At 43.7% G+C, this 16,900-nt stretch overlaps 4 protein-coding genes across 10 annotated transcripts; 2 read left to right on the top strand and 2 right to left on the bottom strand.

Annotated features, from left to right (window-relative positions):
* Positions 1 to 258: 258 nt before the first annotated feature.
* LOC117144004 (nuclear cap-binding protein subunit 2) lies at positions 259 to 1,090 on the top strand. Its single transcript, XM_033308959.1, has 3 exons — positions 259 to 378; positions 434 to 651; positions 824 to 1,090. Exons 1-3 carry the CDS (start codon positions 331 to 333, stop codon positions 1,020 to 1,022), a joined length of 465 nt encoding a protein of 154 aa, XP_033164850.1. The 5' UTR covers positions 259 to 330; the 3' UTR covers positions 1,023 to 1,090.
* Positions 1,088 to 2,146, bottom strand: LOC117144003 (peroxiredoxin-5, mitochondrial). Its single transcript, XM_033308957.1, has 3 exons — positions 1,998 to 2,146; positions 1,655 to 1,789; positions 1,088 to 1,527 (listed from the first exon to the last, which is right to left on the bottom strand). Exons 1-3 carry the CDS (start codon positions 2,103 to 2,105, stop codon positions 1,198 to 1,200), a joined length of 573 nt encoding a protein of 190 aa, XP_033164848.1. The 5' UTR covers positions 2,106 to 2,146; the 3' UTR covers positions 1,088 to 1,197.
* Positions 2,147 to 2,219: 73 nt separating this feature from the next.
* Positions 2,220 to 2,933, bottom strand: LOC117144005 (ubiquitin-like protein 4A). Its single transcript, XM_033308960.1, has 2 exons — positions 2,785 to 2,933; positions 2,220 to 2,725 (listed from the first exon to the last, which is right to left on the bottom strand). Exons 1-2 carry the CDS (start codon positions 2,830 to 2,832, stop codon positions 2,381 to 2,383), a joined length of 393 nt encoding a protein of 130 aa, XP_033164851.1. The 5' UTR covers positions 2,833 to 2,933; the 3' UTR covers positions 2,220 to 2,380.
* A 500-nt stretch (positions 2,934 to 3,433) lies between these two features.
* LOC117144000 (serine/threonine-protein phosphatase 2A 56 kDa regulatory subunit gamma isoform) lies at positions 3,434 to 16,722 on the top strand. 7 transcript variants are annotated; one of them, XM_033308950.1, is made up of 9 exons: positions 3,434 to 3,538; positions 5,139 to 5,741; positions 7,187 to 7,361; positions 12,634 to 12,830; positions 12,891 to 13,225; positions 13,287 to 13,517; positions 13,620 to 14,012; positions 14,084 to 14,327; positions 15,203 to 15,780. In XM_033308950.1, exons 2-9 carry the CDS (start codon positions 5,358 to 5,360, stop codon positions 15,344 to 15,346), a joined length of 2,103 nt encoding a protein of 700 aa, XP_033164841.1. In that variant the 5' UTR covers positions 3,434 to 3,538; positions 5,139 to 5,357; the 3' UTR covers positions 15,347 to 15,780. The 7 variants fall into 7 exon arrangements, with proteins under 7 accessions (XP_033164841.1, XP_033164844.1, XP_033164843.1 ...); XM_033308952.1 differs by having other exon boundaries at positions 3,438 to 3,538; positions 5,309 to 5,741; XM_033308951.1 differs by lacking the exon at positions 3,434 to 3,538 and adding an exon at positions 3,745 to 3,878.
* The last annotated feature ends 178 nt before the right edge of the window (positions 16,723 to 16,900 follow it).

Here is a 16,900-nt window from a genome sequence, read left to right as displayed (position 1 = left end):
TAACGCGTGCCGGAAATACCCAAAGGTAAACACTGTATGTATCGAATGTACAAAACTATCGCCCAAAGTCACAGCTTTATTTCCATTATATTTACATGTTAAATATTTGCAATGGTTTTTCATTTAAGCTTCTTAAAGAATAAGTTCTTATTAGGGCAAAGAGTGAAGTATAGAATGATTTTTAAAATAATTCATTTTTGCTACCCAGTAAACTTTTTATGTTCTAGCTAACCGATTCATGCTTCAAAGTGCTATCGAATTTTCAATCGCTGGAGTGCCGTCACTAAATAAACGCGTAGAAAATATTTCAATAGATTATAGCTGAAAAATATGTTTGCATCTGTGGAATTAAGCTCATATCGCGATCAGCACTTCAAGGTGAGTACATCCAAAGGCGCCCCATCAGATCTCCGACTCAATAAACCAATTGCAGGGCTCGCGCTCCGAGCAAGAGCGATCGCTCCGCGACTCGTGTACACTTTACGTGGGAAACCTCAGCTTCTACACCACCGAGGAGCAGATCCACGAGCTCTTCTCCCGCTGCGGCGATGTCCGTGTGATTGTGATGGGCCTGGACAAGTACAAGAAGACGCCCTGCGGCTTCTGCTTCGTGGAGTACTATGTCAGATCGGAGGCCGAGGCGGCCATGAGGTGAGCCATATCCATCTCCACGCAAGAGAAAGCCGCCTTTTTCCCGGCATTTGTAGAAGTAACCAGATACTCGTCGGTTAAAGGAACAGCTGGGATATATAAATAACTTTGAAAAGTGAAAAATATCATTTCCTAACTAACTTCAATACTCCTTTCTACTCGGACAAAACAGATTTGTGAATGGCACCCGCTTGGACGACCGTCTGATTCGTGTGGACTGGGACGCCGGCTTCGTGGAGGGCAGGCAGTATGGACGCGGCAAAACCGGCGGCCAGGTGCGAGATGAATACCGCACAGATTACGACGCCGGCCGCGGAGGTTATGGCAAACTATTGTCACAGAAGATCGCGCCAAACACGGACAATCGCTAGTTATAAGATAAAATGTAAAGACTATAAGCCTCCACAATTAGATATTAAAGCAACTCCCTTAGACATAACATCTCTAATCGCATATATATTGTACGTTTTACATAGTTCTTTTGAAGACGTAATTGATATCATTACTGTATGAGTTTCTAGTGTTTCCGGGCTAACTGGATTCCATTTACTTCTTGCCAATGTTGTTGGCCAGCGAGCAGCTGAGTCCGGTGCCATCGGGCTCGACATTCAGCTCGGTCACCTTGCCGTTCTCCACCACCAGCGAGTAGCGCTTGGAGCGCACGCCGCCAAGTGGTGGCAAATCGATGGTCACATCCAGGGCCTTGGTGAAACCGCCGGCGGGATCAGCTAGGAGGCGCACCTTGCCAGCGGCTCCGTGCTCCTTGCCCCAGGCGGACATCACAAATGGATCGTTGACCGAAACGCAGACAATCTCGTCCACGCCCTGCTTGGACTTCAGCTCATCGGCGGAGCTCACATAGCCGGGCAAGTGGGTCTGTGGGTGTGGGGAAATGCATTATTCAGTTGGAATACATAAGCTGCATAAATTAAACTGAATTGCTGGGGAGTTTCTACAATATTCGGAAACTCAGAGCAGATGACTTTGCAACTATGCTACGCACCTTGGAGCACCCTGGAGTGAAGGCGCCGGGAACGCCGAAGATGATCACCTTCTTGCCGTTGACCAGATCGCCGGTGTTGATTTTGTTGGCTGGCGAGTCCTCGAACAGATCCACCGCTGGCAGGGAGTCTCCTACCTGGAAATGAAGTGGGGGGGCAGAAAGAAAGCACACAGGCACTTTTAGAGAAAAGAGGCAGCAAGATGGAGGCGATAACCTTGAAGCGCTGTAATTTCTAGGTGCCGCCGCAATCAATATTTATGCAGCTCGGCCCACCGGCTTATGTAATGGAATCCGGACTGCCGCACAGCCTGAAATCCGCGTTTGCCGGTCAACCTGCACTTACTTTCACCATAGCTGCACTGGTTTTGGACAGGGAACGCAGTGAAATGATTTGTTGGGGCAGCGCGGAGTTCACAACTCGGCCAAGAAATTTGCACGACAGCACACGCATTTCTCCTCTCTTTCTTCTTCTCACACACACAGGCACGCACGCACACAGCCAAAGACTGCATCTGACTGGTGGAGCGTTGCCAGACCGCAGCGAAAAAAGAATATGGGCCGTGTGTTTTCAGTCAAGTCTTAATTTTTACTACCTCATATTTTTTAGTTTGTTTGTTTTGTTAGAGGGGGGAAATACAAATATTATGCTGTGAGGATAGACTTCCATCATATTTTTGGAGGGGGTGGTGGTGGTGGTTGCTTGTGGGTCTTGGCTCTTCAATGGCGCTATGTGCCCGCTCTGTTGACTATGCTGTCGGACAGTCTCTCCAGGTCGTCCAGGCTCAGCTCGTTGATTTTCCGCTCGAAATCGGCCATAAACTCATTGGTCATACGCTCAGCCAGGAGCTCCGAATAGTGCTTGCGGAATCCCCGCAGGATGCTATCCCTCAGGCAGGGCTTTATCACCACCAGATTTAGTTTGGTGCCCTCCTTGATGTTGGGATAGGACGCAATTGTCTGTTCGTTGTTCAGCGGTCGCCCCAACAGCAGTAGCTTTTGATTTGTCGCCGATATCTGCAGTTCCGCCTCGATCTGGTGTTTCACCTCCAGAATCGTCGATGTCGGCGCGACCTGCGTGGAATATTCCCATGTTAACGACCTCACTTGATTTTGGCATTGTTCATTCTTACCTCGATGGTGCAGTCCTTGCCCTTTAGCACCTTGATTGTGATCTGCATAGCAATTGGCGTAAACTTTATTAAAAAAATTAAAAGTCAATCTCGCAAGCGATATAAACAATATGGCTTTGGCGTTGCCACCTGTATTGCCACCAAGTGTTATTAGACCAAGAGGCCCTGGTTTGTAAAACAAGGGCCGCAATATTTGCTAATATGTAATTTACAGAAAAATTTTGATTACTTCGTAATTATCGTTTTTTAAACGATCAAAATAATTTATATAATATATATTATATTCTTGTAAAGTGCCAAATGTTAAATGTTAATTATTTATATTTAATGTACAAACTATCGAAAACCACGAAAAGATATTATTTTTAAAATTAAATTATGCGAGAACAACAATTAAATAACAGTTTGTAAACATTTGGTTTATTATAATTAATAATGATATTTCGAGCTTTTGCATTGGGCAATAAGACAGTATACTATATAGATAGTATATATATAATATTTAAAGACTTTGATTTAAGTTAGTACCAACGCATAAGCCAAAGCTGGTTTTAGCTTTTAACCGGAGTCACTAAAATCTTCTCAAAAGAAACTATAAAGAGCCGGCTGGGTCAGGCAACGCCGCCGCCCGCCTGCAGCCCTGGTAACTCTATTTTCTATTGAGCACCGACAACGTTGCGTGAATAAGACAGTTTACATAAATTATTATTTACAATTGCACAGACCGTTGATGTTGTGCGTTCTGAGCGAAAAGGTGAACTTGACCCCGGTGCCGATAGACCGCCGAGCAATTGGGTGTGAAATTCGCGAGCGAGCCTTGTGGAATTCGCACGCGAAAATCGAAGCGAATCGCAGAGATCGAAGAAATTGCAGCGCAAATAATTCGTATAGCCTCGACGACTGAATTTTTAACGCGAGAGCGGGGTGTGCGTGTGTGTGTGTGCGCTGTGCTGTGATTCTGTGTGCGTGTGCAAGCGTTTTTGTTAGAATTCGCATTTTACGTAAAGAACTAGCTTTTATCAGCAGTGAACTTGATGTTGGCGAACCTATATCGCAGCAGGGCCAAATTGAACAAGTTCTTGCAGCTTCTGGCGGTAAATTGGCGAAATAAGATCCATTAAAAACCCCCCTCTGAAAATATAACCCACAAATTAACCTCGCCCCTTGACATTCAAAGTTATATTTGTTTCCCCACTTATATATGTGCACATATATATATATATATAATAATAATTGTGTGTTTGGGTCTTGGAAGTGCAACTACAACTATTAATCGTGCCTAGTACACATTTTATTTTTACGCTCTCTGGCTGTCTCCGTCTCTCTCTCCCTCTCTGTTTCACCCCTTCCTTGCAACAACAATACCTATGAGTACTTGCTGAGTGCCCCAACAATACTTGTGTTGAAGAATGCCCATCCTTGCACCTCCAAAAAGAAATGAAAAAATGTTTGAAAAACACCAACACCACCCATAAGCGCTCTTCTTCCCCCATTTCCATTGGCATGTCTGGCAACCCTGGCAATTGGTCGACGGCCATTGCTTCTCAACTTGTTGCTCGTCTCGCTTGCTCTCTCACTCTCTACTCTCTTTTCAAGTGCGCTCTCTCTGCCGCGAGTGTTTTGGCATTTTTGTTATTTATTTCCGTTTCGAGTATAGTTTTATGCGAATTGAACAATGCCAAACAATGAAAAGCCTGAAGACCTGTACAAAGTGTTAATGCTAACATTTAAATGGGAATCCGAAATTCGACATGACCGACAACACCTGTCCAATTGGAAGTTACAGCACTAATCGGAGGAACGCTGCATGAACGTGTTTTCGGTACCGTTTAGAACCGGATTTTCTATGCTAGAGAATGAGAATATGATCGCGGTTCTGTGTGGACATCTTGTGACAACTTTGGAACTCCGATCCGAAGCGGTTTTCCGCCATTAAGGCAATTCCAATTGGAAAGCGCGCAGCGAGAGATTCTTAAAGGTTGCTCCGTTTCCCATTGGCAATGTGTTTACAGTTATGGTTAAGTTAATAGCGGCGTGTGCATGTATTATATAGATAATTCGAGTTATGCACGTTCCACTGTACAGTGATCAAAGGAAAAAGAAACTATTGGAATTTCCATGAAGTTGCATAACAAATGAGCAATAATAGTGATGAGAAGATTCGTGGTAGATTTCAGTAAACCCTTAATTTACATCGAGCGCCCCTTGAATGCGAATGCGATTGCGTGTGTTTGTGTGTGTGTGTCTGCTTGAGTGTGTTGTTTTGTGGCTTAATTGCACGGTGTGTTGTGATGCTATTGTTATTTTTCCTTTAGTTATTGCTACGTTAATTTCTTTCTTTCGACCCTCCACAGTGCAAATATAATTTTCAGATAGCAATCAACTGAGAGCGGTCCAGCCCGGCCTGTTGTATTTGTTTGTTTCTCCGGTTGTTTACGTTTTTTTCTCTCGTTCTCGCTGCTTTTCATACGTATTTTATATTTGTTAAAAATAAAAAATCGCTATAAAAAAAAAACACACATAGAGGAGAGCACATCCAAAGAGCCAAAAAGAGCCAGAACCGATTGCGTATTATGGATAACGAGGCGTTGGAACCAACAATAAAGAGCAGTACGTCGTCAGCGACGCCAAACTCAGCAGCAGAATCAGAAACGACAACAACAGCAGCAGCTTCAGTTGTGGAAACAACAACAACAATCGCGGCGGCCACAGCGTCAGCGGCAGAATCCAAAAACGAAACAACGGCCACAAACAACAATAGCAACACAAGCGGCAGCATCAGCAGCAGTAGCAGCAACAACATAGTCATACCGGCATCGGCCACTAACGGTATCAAAGAGAGTAACAGTAACTTAAGTACAACAACAACAGCAGCAGCAGTAGCGGCAGCAACAACAGTAGAAGGAATAACATCCACAATCGTGGTAACCGGCGGCACTCCTCCATTGAGCAGTTTGGTGAGTAGCTCTGCCCCAAAACACCAGCCCACCCCACCACACTCCCCCACTCACTCACTCTCTTTCTCTTCCTGTCTTTAAGTCACAGTCTCTCTCTCTGTTTCTGTTACGATCTCTCTCTGTCTTTCACCTGTCGCCCTAATTGCATGCCTACCGTTATTTTGGCGTAAGCGTAAACCTCACTCGTAATGCTTACTCGCACACTGTGCATTTGTGTGTGTGTGAGTGTGTGCAGAGCACAACACTTCCCTAAGCCTTATCTTATCTAATCAGTGCAAATGATGTGTGTTATTGTATCGTTGCTGCCCTCACCCCGCACGATTCAAGTTAGATTGACCAACACCAATTAGATTCACAATGTTGCCAATTGTTAAATGAGTGTGTGTCGTTAACAAACAAATCGAATCGGAATTGTATCGCAAGTGCTTGACAAGCCAATCTGCACCCCCTTCTTCACATCTCCAATTTGACTATTTTTTTTGGAGAGATAAACTTATTAGATCTTTTACTTTAAATATCTGAGTTTTTCATTAAATTCATTGGCTTTTTTATAGGAGATATGCTCCATTTAATTATTTCTTTTAGTAGACGAAATAGTCTTTATTTAACAAAAGATATAAATAGCATTTAATGACTTTGTAAGTGATAACAGTAATCGATATTGCTTTTAATTTTGGTTTACAAATCGTTATCTTTTCAATTATATTACCTTGGGTTCTACGTTCTGATAAGACTTTTTCGATTGAATAAATAGATTGCCCTGAATCATAGATTTTATACGATTTCCCGTCATTTTTGTGTCAACAAAAGACGGAGTTGATTAAACAAAACTTTATACTCACATGCCTGTTATTAACTAGATGAACTTTTAATGAAAAATGTTAAAATTTCTAAATTTTTGTGTCACCAACGGCAAAATTATTGAACATTTCCAATAAATCTTATAAAGTATAAGGCGAGCACTTTGCTTTTTGAAACTACCAACAAATTGCTCAATGAAATGCTTAAAAAAATACATAAATGTTAGTGCCTGGAAAATATATACAAACATATATGCCACCACCTGAATCCCTGGTAGACGCCAGCAATATAATCCTATATGTGTATGGAAAGCCTACCGAACTCCAGCTTCCTGATCCCAGAGCACATTTCAATGTTGGGCATTACTAAAATCAGACTAAAACACACCCACAGGCAGCTCGACTTAGGCGCCAAGGATTCGCACAGTCCAAGGTAAAACCGATGGCCAAAATGGCAGCGAGGGACCAACCCGAACTGAACTGCTTTGCTCTGATTTTGCAAGTGCTACGTTTTGAGTATGCTTTTGATTCGATCGTTTATTGCTTTGCATTCGTTGTTAAAACTATTTTCATTTACTAAGCATAAGCCAAGCCGTTGAAATGGGAAACGATAATCAGATAAGTGTCAATTGTGCCCCTTTGCAGGCTAACAAACTCAAGGACAACACACCACCGTACGATGCACCGCCGCCCACGCCGATCAGCAAGGTCCTGAACATCACCGGCACCCCGATCGTCCGCAAGGAGAAGCGACAGACCAGCGCCCGATACAATGCCTCCAAGAACTGCGAACTGACGGCCCTCATTCCGCTAAACGAGAGTGAGTAGCCATGGAGTAGTAGACCCTACTACTTAGTATATTACTTTATAATACATGCACTGCCAACTGTTCAGATCGATATTTCTTAAGCCTGCAGATCGGTTGTATGGGGTAGAGTTTGATACTGCTTGCATACGTAGCATACATTTCAGGGCAGGGTTCCAATTTTGCGATATGAAATGCCCTTCTTATTGAAGTTTCAATGTTACCTACTAACAAGCCAATCAAGTCTGTATGCAACTATGCACTTAAACAGATTGTTCAAAACGTAGTAGTTCAATTAAATCCAGTAAATTTCCATCAATATAAGTGCAGCTTTAACTTACAACAGGCATTCTCTGTAAAGTGTACCTACGACCTGCAAGCTTGTTGGGAATATTGATTGGCAGGCCGATCTTGAACGCTTATATGGCCGGCGCTTGATTAATTTCGCTCAGCTGTTGTAATTTGTTTATTATTTGTTAATCACGTACACGAAAGTTAAAGGTCAAGGGAGTGTCGTCTGATTAGGTGGGTGGCAACACTGACGCACGGCCACTCACACATGTGAACCAAGCAGCCGCATCAATTTACACCTCTCTCTCCTCATTTCTCCCTCACCGGAATTTCAACACATGCGCTCTCTCCGCAGCCTCTCATTACACTGCGAGAAAGCATCATTAGAGGATTTCACAGAACATCTTAAATTACATACAGCTGTGTTCAAAAAAATAGCAGTGCGATGGAAACTAAGAAACACAAATGTATTTCTCCATGACCCTTTTTGGAATCCACTTTTTATTCCACTTATTTTTGTAAAATGGAATGTATAGATATAGAAAAAAAGAAAATCCCGTCAGTTTTTCATGTTATCCTTTTTTTATTTACATTCTTGAGCAAATTCACCACTTTTAGGCTGTTCATAAGAATAGCAGTCTCTGGTTTTGTCCATCGTAAAGTCTCGAAATGATCAATATTTTCTAAAAAGTGAGTTTGGTTAAGATAATTCGTTTATTTTAAAGGGCAATAAATTAAAAAAAATATAAAAAAATTTTATTTTAGTGGGTAGAGGACACCACTGCTCCCAGGAGAAAAGAATGTTAATTTTTAAGCTTAGAAAGGAAGGAAAAACATATAAGGACATTCAAAAAACCCTTGAATGTTCTGCCAAAATGGTATCCAATGCCATTAAATATGAATGGAAGCCCGAAAACCGTGGTACCATATGTAAAACCACAGATATAGAGGATCGGCGCATTGTTTGTTACAGCAAAGTCTATCCTTTTGCATCCTTTAGGGACATAAAGTCTGAGCTGAACTTGGGAATAAGCGACGTTACTATTCAGAGATGACTACTGAATCAAAATGTTTGTGAGAGGAGTCCACAAAAGGATCCCCTACTTAGCCCTAGGCATATTAAGGCAAAGTTAAGCTTCCGTAAGACCTACCTAATCTGGCCAGTCTCCAAATGGCGTAATATCTTTTGGATTGATGGGTCAAAAATAGTTCTATTTGGTGGAACTGGTTCACTCCAGTATATCTGATGACCTCCAAACACGGAGTACCACCCAAAACACCCACTGATGACTTTCAACCATGGTGGACCGAAAATTATGGTATGGGCTTGTTTTTTTTACAATGGTATGAGTCCATAACATATGATTTATGGTATTATAGACCAAAACGCATATGCAAATATACTTAGTGATGTCTTACTGTCATATTCTGAATATAATATACCCTTAAAATAGACATTCCAACAGGATAATGATACGAAACGCAGAAGCTCATCGGCTAAGAATAGGTTCACCCGAAATAGAATAGATGTAATGCAGTGGCCAGCATCATCTTCCGATTTAAACCCGATTGAAAACCTGTGGGGGGACATTAAACAATATGTGTCGAAAAACTCCCCGACGTCTAAGGCTCAGATTTGGCAAGTTGTGCAGGATGCATAGTCAAAAATTCCCCCCAAACGTTGGCAGGACCTGGTGGACTCCATGTCACGTGGGTGTAAGGCTGTGCTGGCTAACAAAGGCAATCCAACCAAGTATTAGACCCTAATTAACACATAAAAAAAAAAAACGATGTTAGTTCTAAGTCATATTGAATTTTGTGACTATTTTTTCATAGCACTGCTATTTCATTGAACACCAGAATTTCTGCCTCTTTTGTTGTTTTTATCTATATTTTCGAAACTATTGAAGAAATAAAAGTGAAACATTTGCTAAATTGTTTGAAATTAAATACCTAACGATATTATAAAAAAAATTTGACCATTAAAATTGTAAATCATAGGAATTTTTTAACTTAAACTCGCAGGTCCCAAGCACTGCTATTTTTTTGAACACAGCTGTACATACAACGGCATTTCTTTATAACACTTGTGTATAGCAATAATTCGAAAAAGTGTATCCAAAAGTGTATCAAAAGCTTAGTATTTATGAATTCGTTTAAAAAAAAACAAATTCAATATTTTTAAAAATCATATATGTACATAAAATGTAATACCTGCCCATAATGATTATAAAATTGTTACACTTTTTTTTCTGTGCAGCATTAATGTCATCGTATTGCGTTATTCACATACCTTTCTGCTAATTGCTTGGGCGGTTTCGACTCACAAATCGAATAAACAAATTTCGCTTGTTCAATATTATTTTATTTTATGAGGTTTTATTGTTATTGTGGCTCGCTCGCCCACCAGCCCACTTTCGCTCTCTCTATTTTCTCTGTCTGCTGCTCACCAAATTTCTCTCCATTTCTCTCTCTCTCGATATCGATTTTTCCGATTGGCGCAGCAGTCGAAGCAACAAAAAAGAACCGTTTCAAGACCGTGAACGTCGAGTGCCCCGAAAACTTTAATATTAGTTGAAAATATTCGTTTTCCAAGTTAATTGCTTTCCTATCCTATTCCCTCATTTGATCCCCTTCGAACCGTAAGTTTTTCCACGTAATTATGGCCATTTGGAGGCAAAAGAAGCATTTTAGCAGAGGCGTTGTCATTTCCATTTTCATTTCCATTTGCATTTCATTTCGTTTTGTGTTCCCATCAGCGCATAATCGCATTCGGCGTTAATCTAAACCATTATCTATATTGCAATTCCATTACAGATTCTATAGTTTCATACTTAGCGTGCACAAATTGAGTTTCTAGTGTAGTCTTTCTCATGTGTTGTTGTTGGTCGGCGGGGGCGGCTGGTAAAAAAGCAGGCGTTCCGTATCGAGATTAAAACCGAGTGCCATTTGCTCCAAGTGCCGGCACTAATGAGATGGTCTTCGGTGCTATGTTGCTGACGGGCAACGGGCTCAAAGGTCCCAAACAGCAGCAACAGCAACATCAGCAGGAGCAATCGCAACAGCAGCAGCAGTCGCAACAGCAGCAGCAAGAGCAAAGGAAACCGGCGCCCATTAAATCCTCCAGCAAGGATCAGGAACCGCAGCCCATTGCAGCCGGGTATTATGCCCTCGGCATTCGCATACCCAAATCGCCATCGTTTCACAGCGGCCTAGATCAGCTGGCCGACGACGAGTTGGACGATCAGGTGCAGGATCAGCAACAGGGTCAGGAGCAGCAGCAGCAGCAACAGACCGGCAGCCGATTCAGGTTTAGCAGCGTGGAGGAGCTAAAGGCCAAGTTCGAGGGGCGGAAAACGCCCCTCTCACCGCCAGAGGCAGCAGCAGCAGGAGGAGCACCAACCACATCCTCCTCACCCTCGTCCTCGTCCACCAGCTCCAATTCCTCGGCCTCGGCCCTGTCCTCGCTTTCGCAGGCGGCCTCATCCTCGCTAGCCTCGGCGGCTGCTAACTCCTCGGCTTCATCCTCGGCCGCCACGTACGGTGGTGGAGCTAATTCGGCTGCAGCTGCACTGATTGCCTCCTCGCCATTTGGATCGCAGTCCTCCACTTCTTCGCTCTCGATATCCTCGAATGCCGGCATGTCGAAGAACGCGGCAGGAGCAGGCTCTGGATCTGGATCTGGAACAACGACATCGGGCGCCGCTAGCGGCAGCAATTCACTTGTGTCCACTTTGGCGCAACACTTCTCGGCGGCCACATCCGCCGCAGCATCGGCGGCCGCCGCTGCGGCATCCTCTGCCTCGGCGGCGTCCTCCTCGTCAGCTTCCTCATCCACCGCCACCAACAACGCAGCCAGCAGCTCCATCGCCGCCAGCAAGGTTTGCAGCTTGGTCTTGTCCATACATACACACTCAGCGATCTGAATACCCAACACATAACCACATCACCACCTCCAAGTACAAACCACAAATTTTACACTTTCCTCCAAACTTTCACTAATTGAATTAGCTTTTGGGATAACATTTCAAGTACCTTGTTTATTTAAGTTTTACCTGCATTGTACTTATTGCGTGACCAAAATTGCCTTGAAGCTAATCCATTTAGTAGCATCTCCACACACTATCCGCACACTAACTTCATCCCAATTGAACGAACCGAAATTTGATAAATCAAAAACATACTCTCCTCTCATTTCATCGCTTCCTCATCATCCAGTCACCTGTGAGCGCGGCCGCGGCCATAAAGAACATACTGAATGCCACCAAGAGTGTGGGTACCAGTGCTGCGGCGGCGGCAGCAGCGGCGGCCACCTCCTCCTCATCATCCCCATCCTCTGCGGCGGCTGTGCCGTCGTCCGCCGCCACCGCCGTCGTCGCTGTTCCCACCACCAGCGATGTGCCCGCAGAGGAGCTGCGTCCGACGGTGGCCCAGAATCTGGTGGGCGGCATTAGCATCTCACTGGGAATTGGCCAGCGCAATGGCGGCGCAGCACCCGCGTCATCAGCAGTAATGGTGACATCTAACGCCACCCTGGTGGTGACCACATCGAGCCTAAGCATCCGGCAGAACGGTGACATACTGCCGGGTCATCCGGCGGGTCTTCAGCCCTCGCCCCAGACGCTGCAACAGCTGACGGGCAGTCCGGGAAGGGCTCGCGACCGGAATCTGTTCTACACGCCACCCACCGCTTCGGTTGCCCTGGCGCTGCCTGCACTGCGAGGTTGCTATCCCGAATGGATCCGGGCCAATGGCGATGGATGGAGCTATTCCAGCCATTGCCCTTGGGCCTGAGGTCCTCCAGCTACTTGATCCTTTCTTCTGATCTTCATTATGTTCGTTTTGAGTTTCGCTTGCCTGCTTTTGGTTGGTCGTTTTTGTAGTTGTAGGTTCTTTTTATTTCATATTAAGGTCAATTTTATATGGTTTATATATTGTTTGATATATCCACTGATATATTTTGAAATTAATGATGATTTCATTTGTATTTCCATAGAGACCGCCGCCAGTGAACGAGAGGAGCTGTTCTTACAGAAGATCCAACAATGCTGCACACTGTTCGACTTCTCCGAGCCGCTCAGCGACCTCAAGTTCAAGGAGGTGAAGCGGGCGGCTCTGCACGAAATGGTCGATTTCCTCACCAACCAAAATGGCGTAATAACCGAAGTTATTTACCCGGAGGCAATCAATATGGTAAGCTCCTATTTAACCAATTTAATATCACATGCTTACCCACTTATCTGTTCTCATCAGTTTGCTGTCAACCTTTTCCGAACTCTGCCGCCATCCTCCAACCCAAATGGCGCCGAATTCGATCCGGAGGAGGATGAGCCCACGTTGGAGTCCTCTTGGCCGCACCTACAACTCGTTTACGAGCTGTTCTTGCGCTTCTTGGAGTCACCAGATTTTCAACCAAGCATGGCAAAACGTTTTATCGACCATCAATTTGTATTACAACTATTGGATTTATTCGATTCGGAGGATCCACGTGAACGTGATTTCCTAAAGACTGTTTTACATCGCATCTATGGAAAATTTTTGGGCTTGAGAGCATTTATTAGAAAGCAGATCAACAATGTCTTTTACAGGTGAGCTCGGCATGGATATGAATATCTACTAATCACATTACTAATCGCATTCCACATTTAGATTTATTTATGAAACGGAGCATCATAATGGCATAGCCGAATTGTTGGAAATCCTGGGTAGCATTATCAATGGCTTTGCTCTGCCGCTCAAGGAGGAGCATAAACAATTTTTACTTAAGGTATTGCTGCCATTGCACAAAGCCAAGAGCCTCTCGGTCTACCATCCGCAGCTCACCTACTGTGTGGTGCAGTTCCTGGAGAAGGATCCAAGCTTATCGGAGGCGGTCATCAAGTGAGTAATGAATTCGTAATTTTGCGCATTCTGTAATTATCCCATCGCTGCCATCTTTTGTTATAAAATTTATAAAAAAAAAATATTTTAATATTCTTGCAGAAGCCTGCTTAAATTTTGGCCCAAGACGCACAGTCCCAAGGAGGTTATGTTTTTGAACGAGCTGGAGGAGCTGTTGGACGTAATTGAGCCGGCCGAGTTCCAGAAGGTGATGGTGCCGCTGTTCCGCCAGATAGCCAAGTGCGTCTCTTCGCCTCATTTTCAGGTGGCCGAGCGTGCGCTGTACTATTGGAACAACGAGTACATTATGTCGCTGATATCGGACAACTCGGCGGTGATATTACCGATCATGTTCCCAGCGCTCAATCGCAACTCAAAGACGCACTGGAACAAGACCATCCACGGTCTGATCTACAATGCACTCAAGCTGTTCATGGAGATGAATCAGCGGCTTTTCGACGAGTGCAGCAAGAACTACAAGCAAGAGAAGCAGATGTATGATAATTAACTTTCATAGGACCATGCGTTGTATTTGTACTTAACCTTTGCGCTTTTTTGCATTGCAGGGAGCGTGAGAAGCTGTCGCAAAGGGAGGAGCTCTGGCAACAGGTGGAGAGCTTGGCCAAGACCAACCCGGAGTGGACAAAGGCGCGCCGGTTTAACGACTGCCTGCCGGTCAGCGAGAGCCGGGCCCTGTACGATCAATATAGTGAGAACAGCGATTTAGCGTATGATCAGAGCGAGCAGAAGGCGCGCCAGCCGCCGCCTCCGCTGCCGCCCCAGAAACAGGCGCACCAGGAGCCCCGAGAGGTGAGACAGGCACTTGCCACACTAACAACACTAAACAACTACTAATCCGCCACGTGTGATCCTGGCGTCGCTGTGAGCTGTGCCCAGCTAAGGCCCACTCTGTTTCAACTCTAATTCTAATTCTAATCGAACGAATGTCTGTTAAAATAATCACACTCATGTCATTTAAAAAAAAAATACATATTTGTATATCTTTAACTTTGTCTATTTATTTATTAATTATTTGGTTACCTCACTGTCTGCCAACCTAAACGCATCCATGCAAATTCATCCACGACACAACAACTAATCTAATCTGTGTGTCTCACATTTGGCCTGCACTTTTGGTTGTTGATAGCATACAAATTGGGCGGAACATATAATTAAATATGTAGTTTATCTTACTTTGATGTTAATTACACCTTGGTTCATCCATCAACTCATTTGTGGTCATTTCAATGAGAGAATTCGTTCCTTTTGTAACATCAATAGGAACTTGATTTTCCTCAAGTGATTCACCATTTTCAAGCATGACTCCAAGTTAGAGTTACTATCTAAAACTAGTGTCCCATGTATCATGTTGTTAACAACCCAGAACCAGAAACCATACACACACTCCTCGATCTCCGACCTTTGTAACACAATTCGACTTTCGGGTGTAGATGTATATATATCGTAGTCGTCGTGTGTTGTCCAACGGGTGGGCATCGCCAAAACTAAAACCAAGTTCGTCATCGGGTTTCCACCCAGCACCACAGCACTCGATATCGTAACGCAATCATCCCGCACCACCGTGTAACTTCACCCGCCCAGTGTGTGTGTGTGTGTGCTGCGATGCCTTAGTGTCAGAAGCGGGTCCATTTTCTATTGCCAAACCCCCTTCCCGTTCCACACAGATTCGTGGCGAGCGGAACAAGGACAAGCCGCTGCTGCGCCGGAAATCGGACCTGCCCTCGGACAGCGGAACCGTGAAGGCGCTCAACGAGCACAAGCGGACGGATGAGTACCTCACCACGCCGCCGCCGGATGGAAACTGCTAGGAGAGAGCTGGCCAGCCGATGCCGCCAATATTCGTAGCTCCAGCGAAGGAGGATAGTCAGTCCACAAAACCAACCCAAATACACACTCCAAACTAAGGCCAGAAAGCATACATACAAACATATATAGAAGCACAAGTCCAGAGATGAAGGATAGGATCCGCACAACTAGAACAAACAATTTTGAACGATGCATTTGCATTTGGGGGCTTAGATTGGGGGCGTGGCAACGGATGCAAGCCAATTGCTATATATATAAACATACAAAATACCTATCTATAATGCATAGTAACAATAAAGATCAAGAATCCCCAACGAGATCGATTAACTAGCTCCTATTTCGTTTGCACATGCATTTTAAGATTACCCTTTTGCTCCAACGCATGCCACAGTGAAGCTTAGCCCTGAATGACTTTCTTATATCTTATATCTTTTACCCACTGCATGTTGCTGATAGCATGCTTAAGCTGTAGCCCTATCAATTAGATCTAATTGCAATAATCTGGTATCACAACTATGCTCTTACCATTTCAGTAAACGCGTGAATATAATTGTACAGTTGAATTTGAATTGTCTAACTTAAGGCGTAGGCGTTTACCACCTTGATTGAGTGCATATATCCCCCGATTTCTGCCACATACATACATAGATAGCTATATGACATCCAAACATCCATGCCACATGCCACCACACATACTATATGAAACATGTTTACTACTCCACGACTAAAATTTGCAAATATTGTACGCTATTTAGCCTAGCAGTTAGAGCAGCTTACCCATAATATATTTATATGAAACAAATCGCCCAGCAGGACACACATAAATTGTGGTATGTATGTGCGTGAGTGTATTTTTGTATGTATTAACTATTAAATATAGAAGTATATATATATATATGTGCGGAGAACCGATCGACAGGAATTAGGCATTTTTGTTTGTCCTGGACTGGCAGTGGAGTATCCTGCGGACCGCCAAGGAATAGAGATGTGCCAATTTCTGGGCCACCAAGCACAGTTGATAACCAGGCAGGAGACTATATATATATATATATACCTATAAGCATCCTTACAACGTCATCACAGCAGACTGGGACATTGCTGGTCGTAGCGTCTACTTCTATACGTTAATCTATATCTATATGTAAACATGTAATATTAGATCCGTGTCAACCAAGTCGTTTAGTTCCATAGTCAAGTCATTACCGGGTCCGTTAGACAAGGATTTATGCAGATACTCTCAACTAATCTAGAATCTAGACAAAGGCGACGAAGCAGATCAAAAGAGTTTTGCTACCACTACCAAGTGCTGTACACGCCAAAAACGAAAGGCTTCAGTTTAGCTATAGACACAAATATATATATATATATATTATATAAAGAGATGTATTTACATATTTTTGGCATTATAGATACAAACACAATGTGGAAAATTGCAAAACAATAATATGGGTGGAAAGGTAAAGGGAACGTAATTCATAGAAAGGCAGATTTTTTCATACAGGAAACGGTGAAAATCAAACTTTTCAACATAAGAATTAAACATATACTTATATATG

The sequence above is a fragment of the Drosophila mauritiana genome, chromosome 3R (genome assembly GCF_004382145.1).
Source record: "Drosophila mauritiana strain mau12 chromosome 3R, ASM438214v1, whole genome shotgun sequence".
NCBI classification, from domain to species: Eukaryota; Metazoa; Arthropoda; class Insecta; order Diptera; family Drosophilidae; genus Drosophila; species Drosophila mauritiana.
Note: the sequence above shows the minus strand (reverse complement) of the source record. Positions and strands in the feature narration are given on the sequence as shown.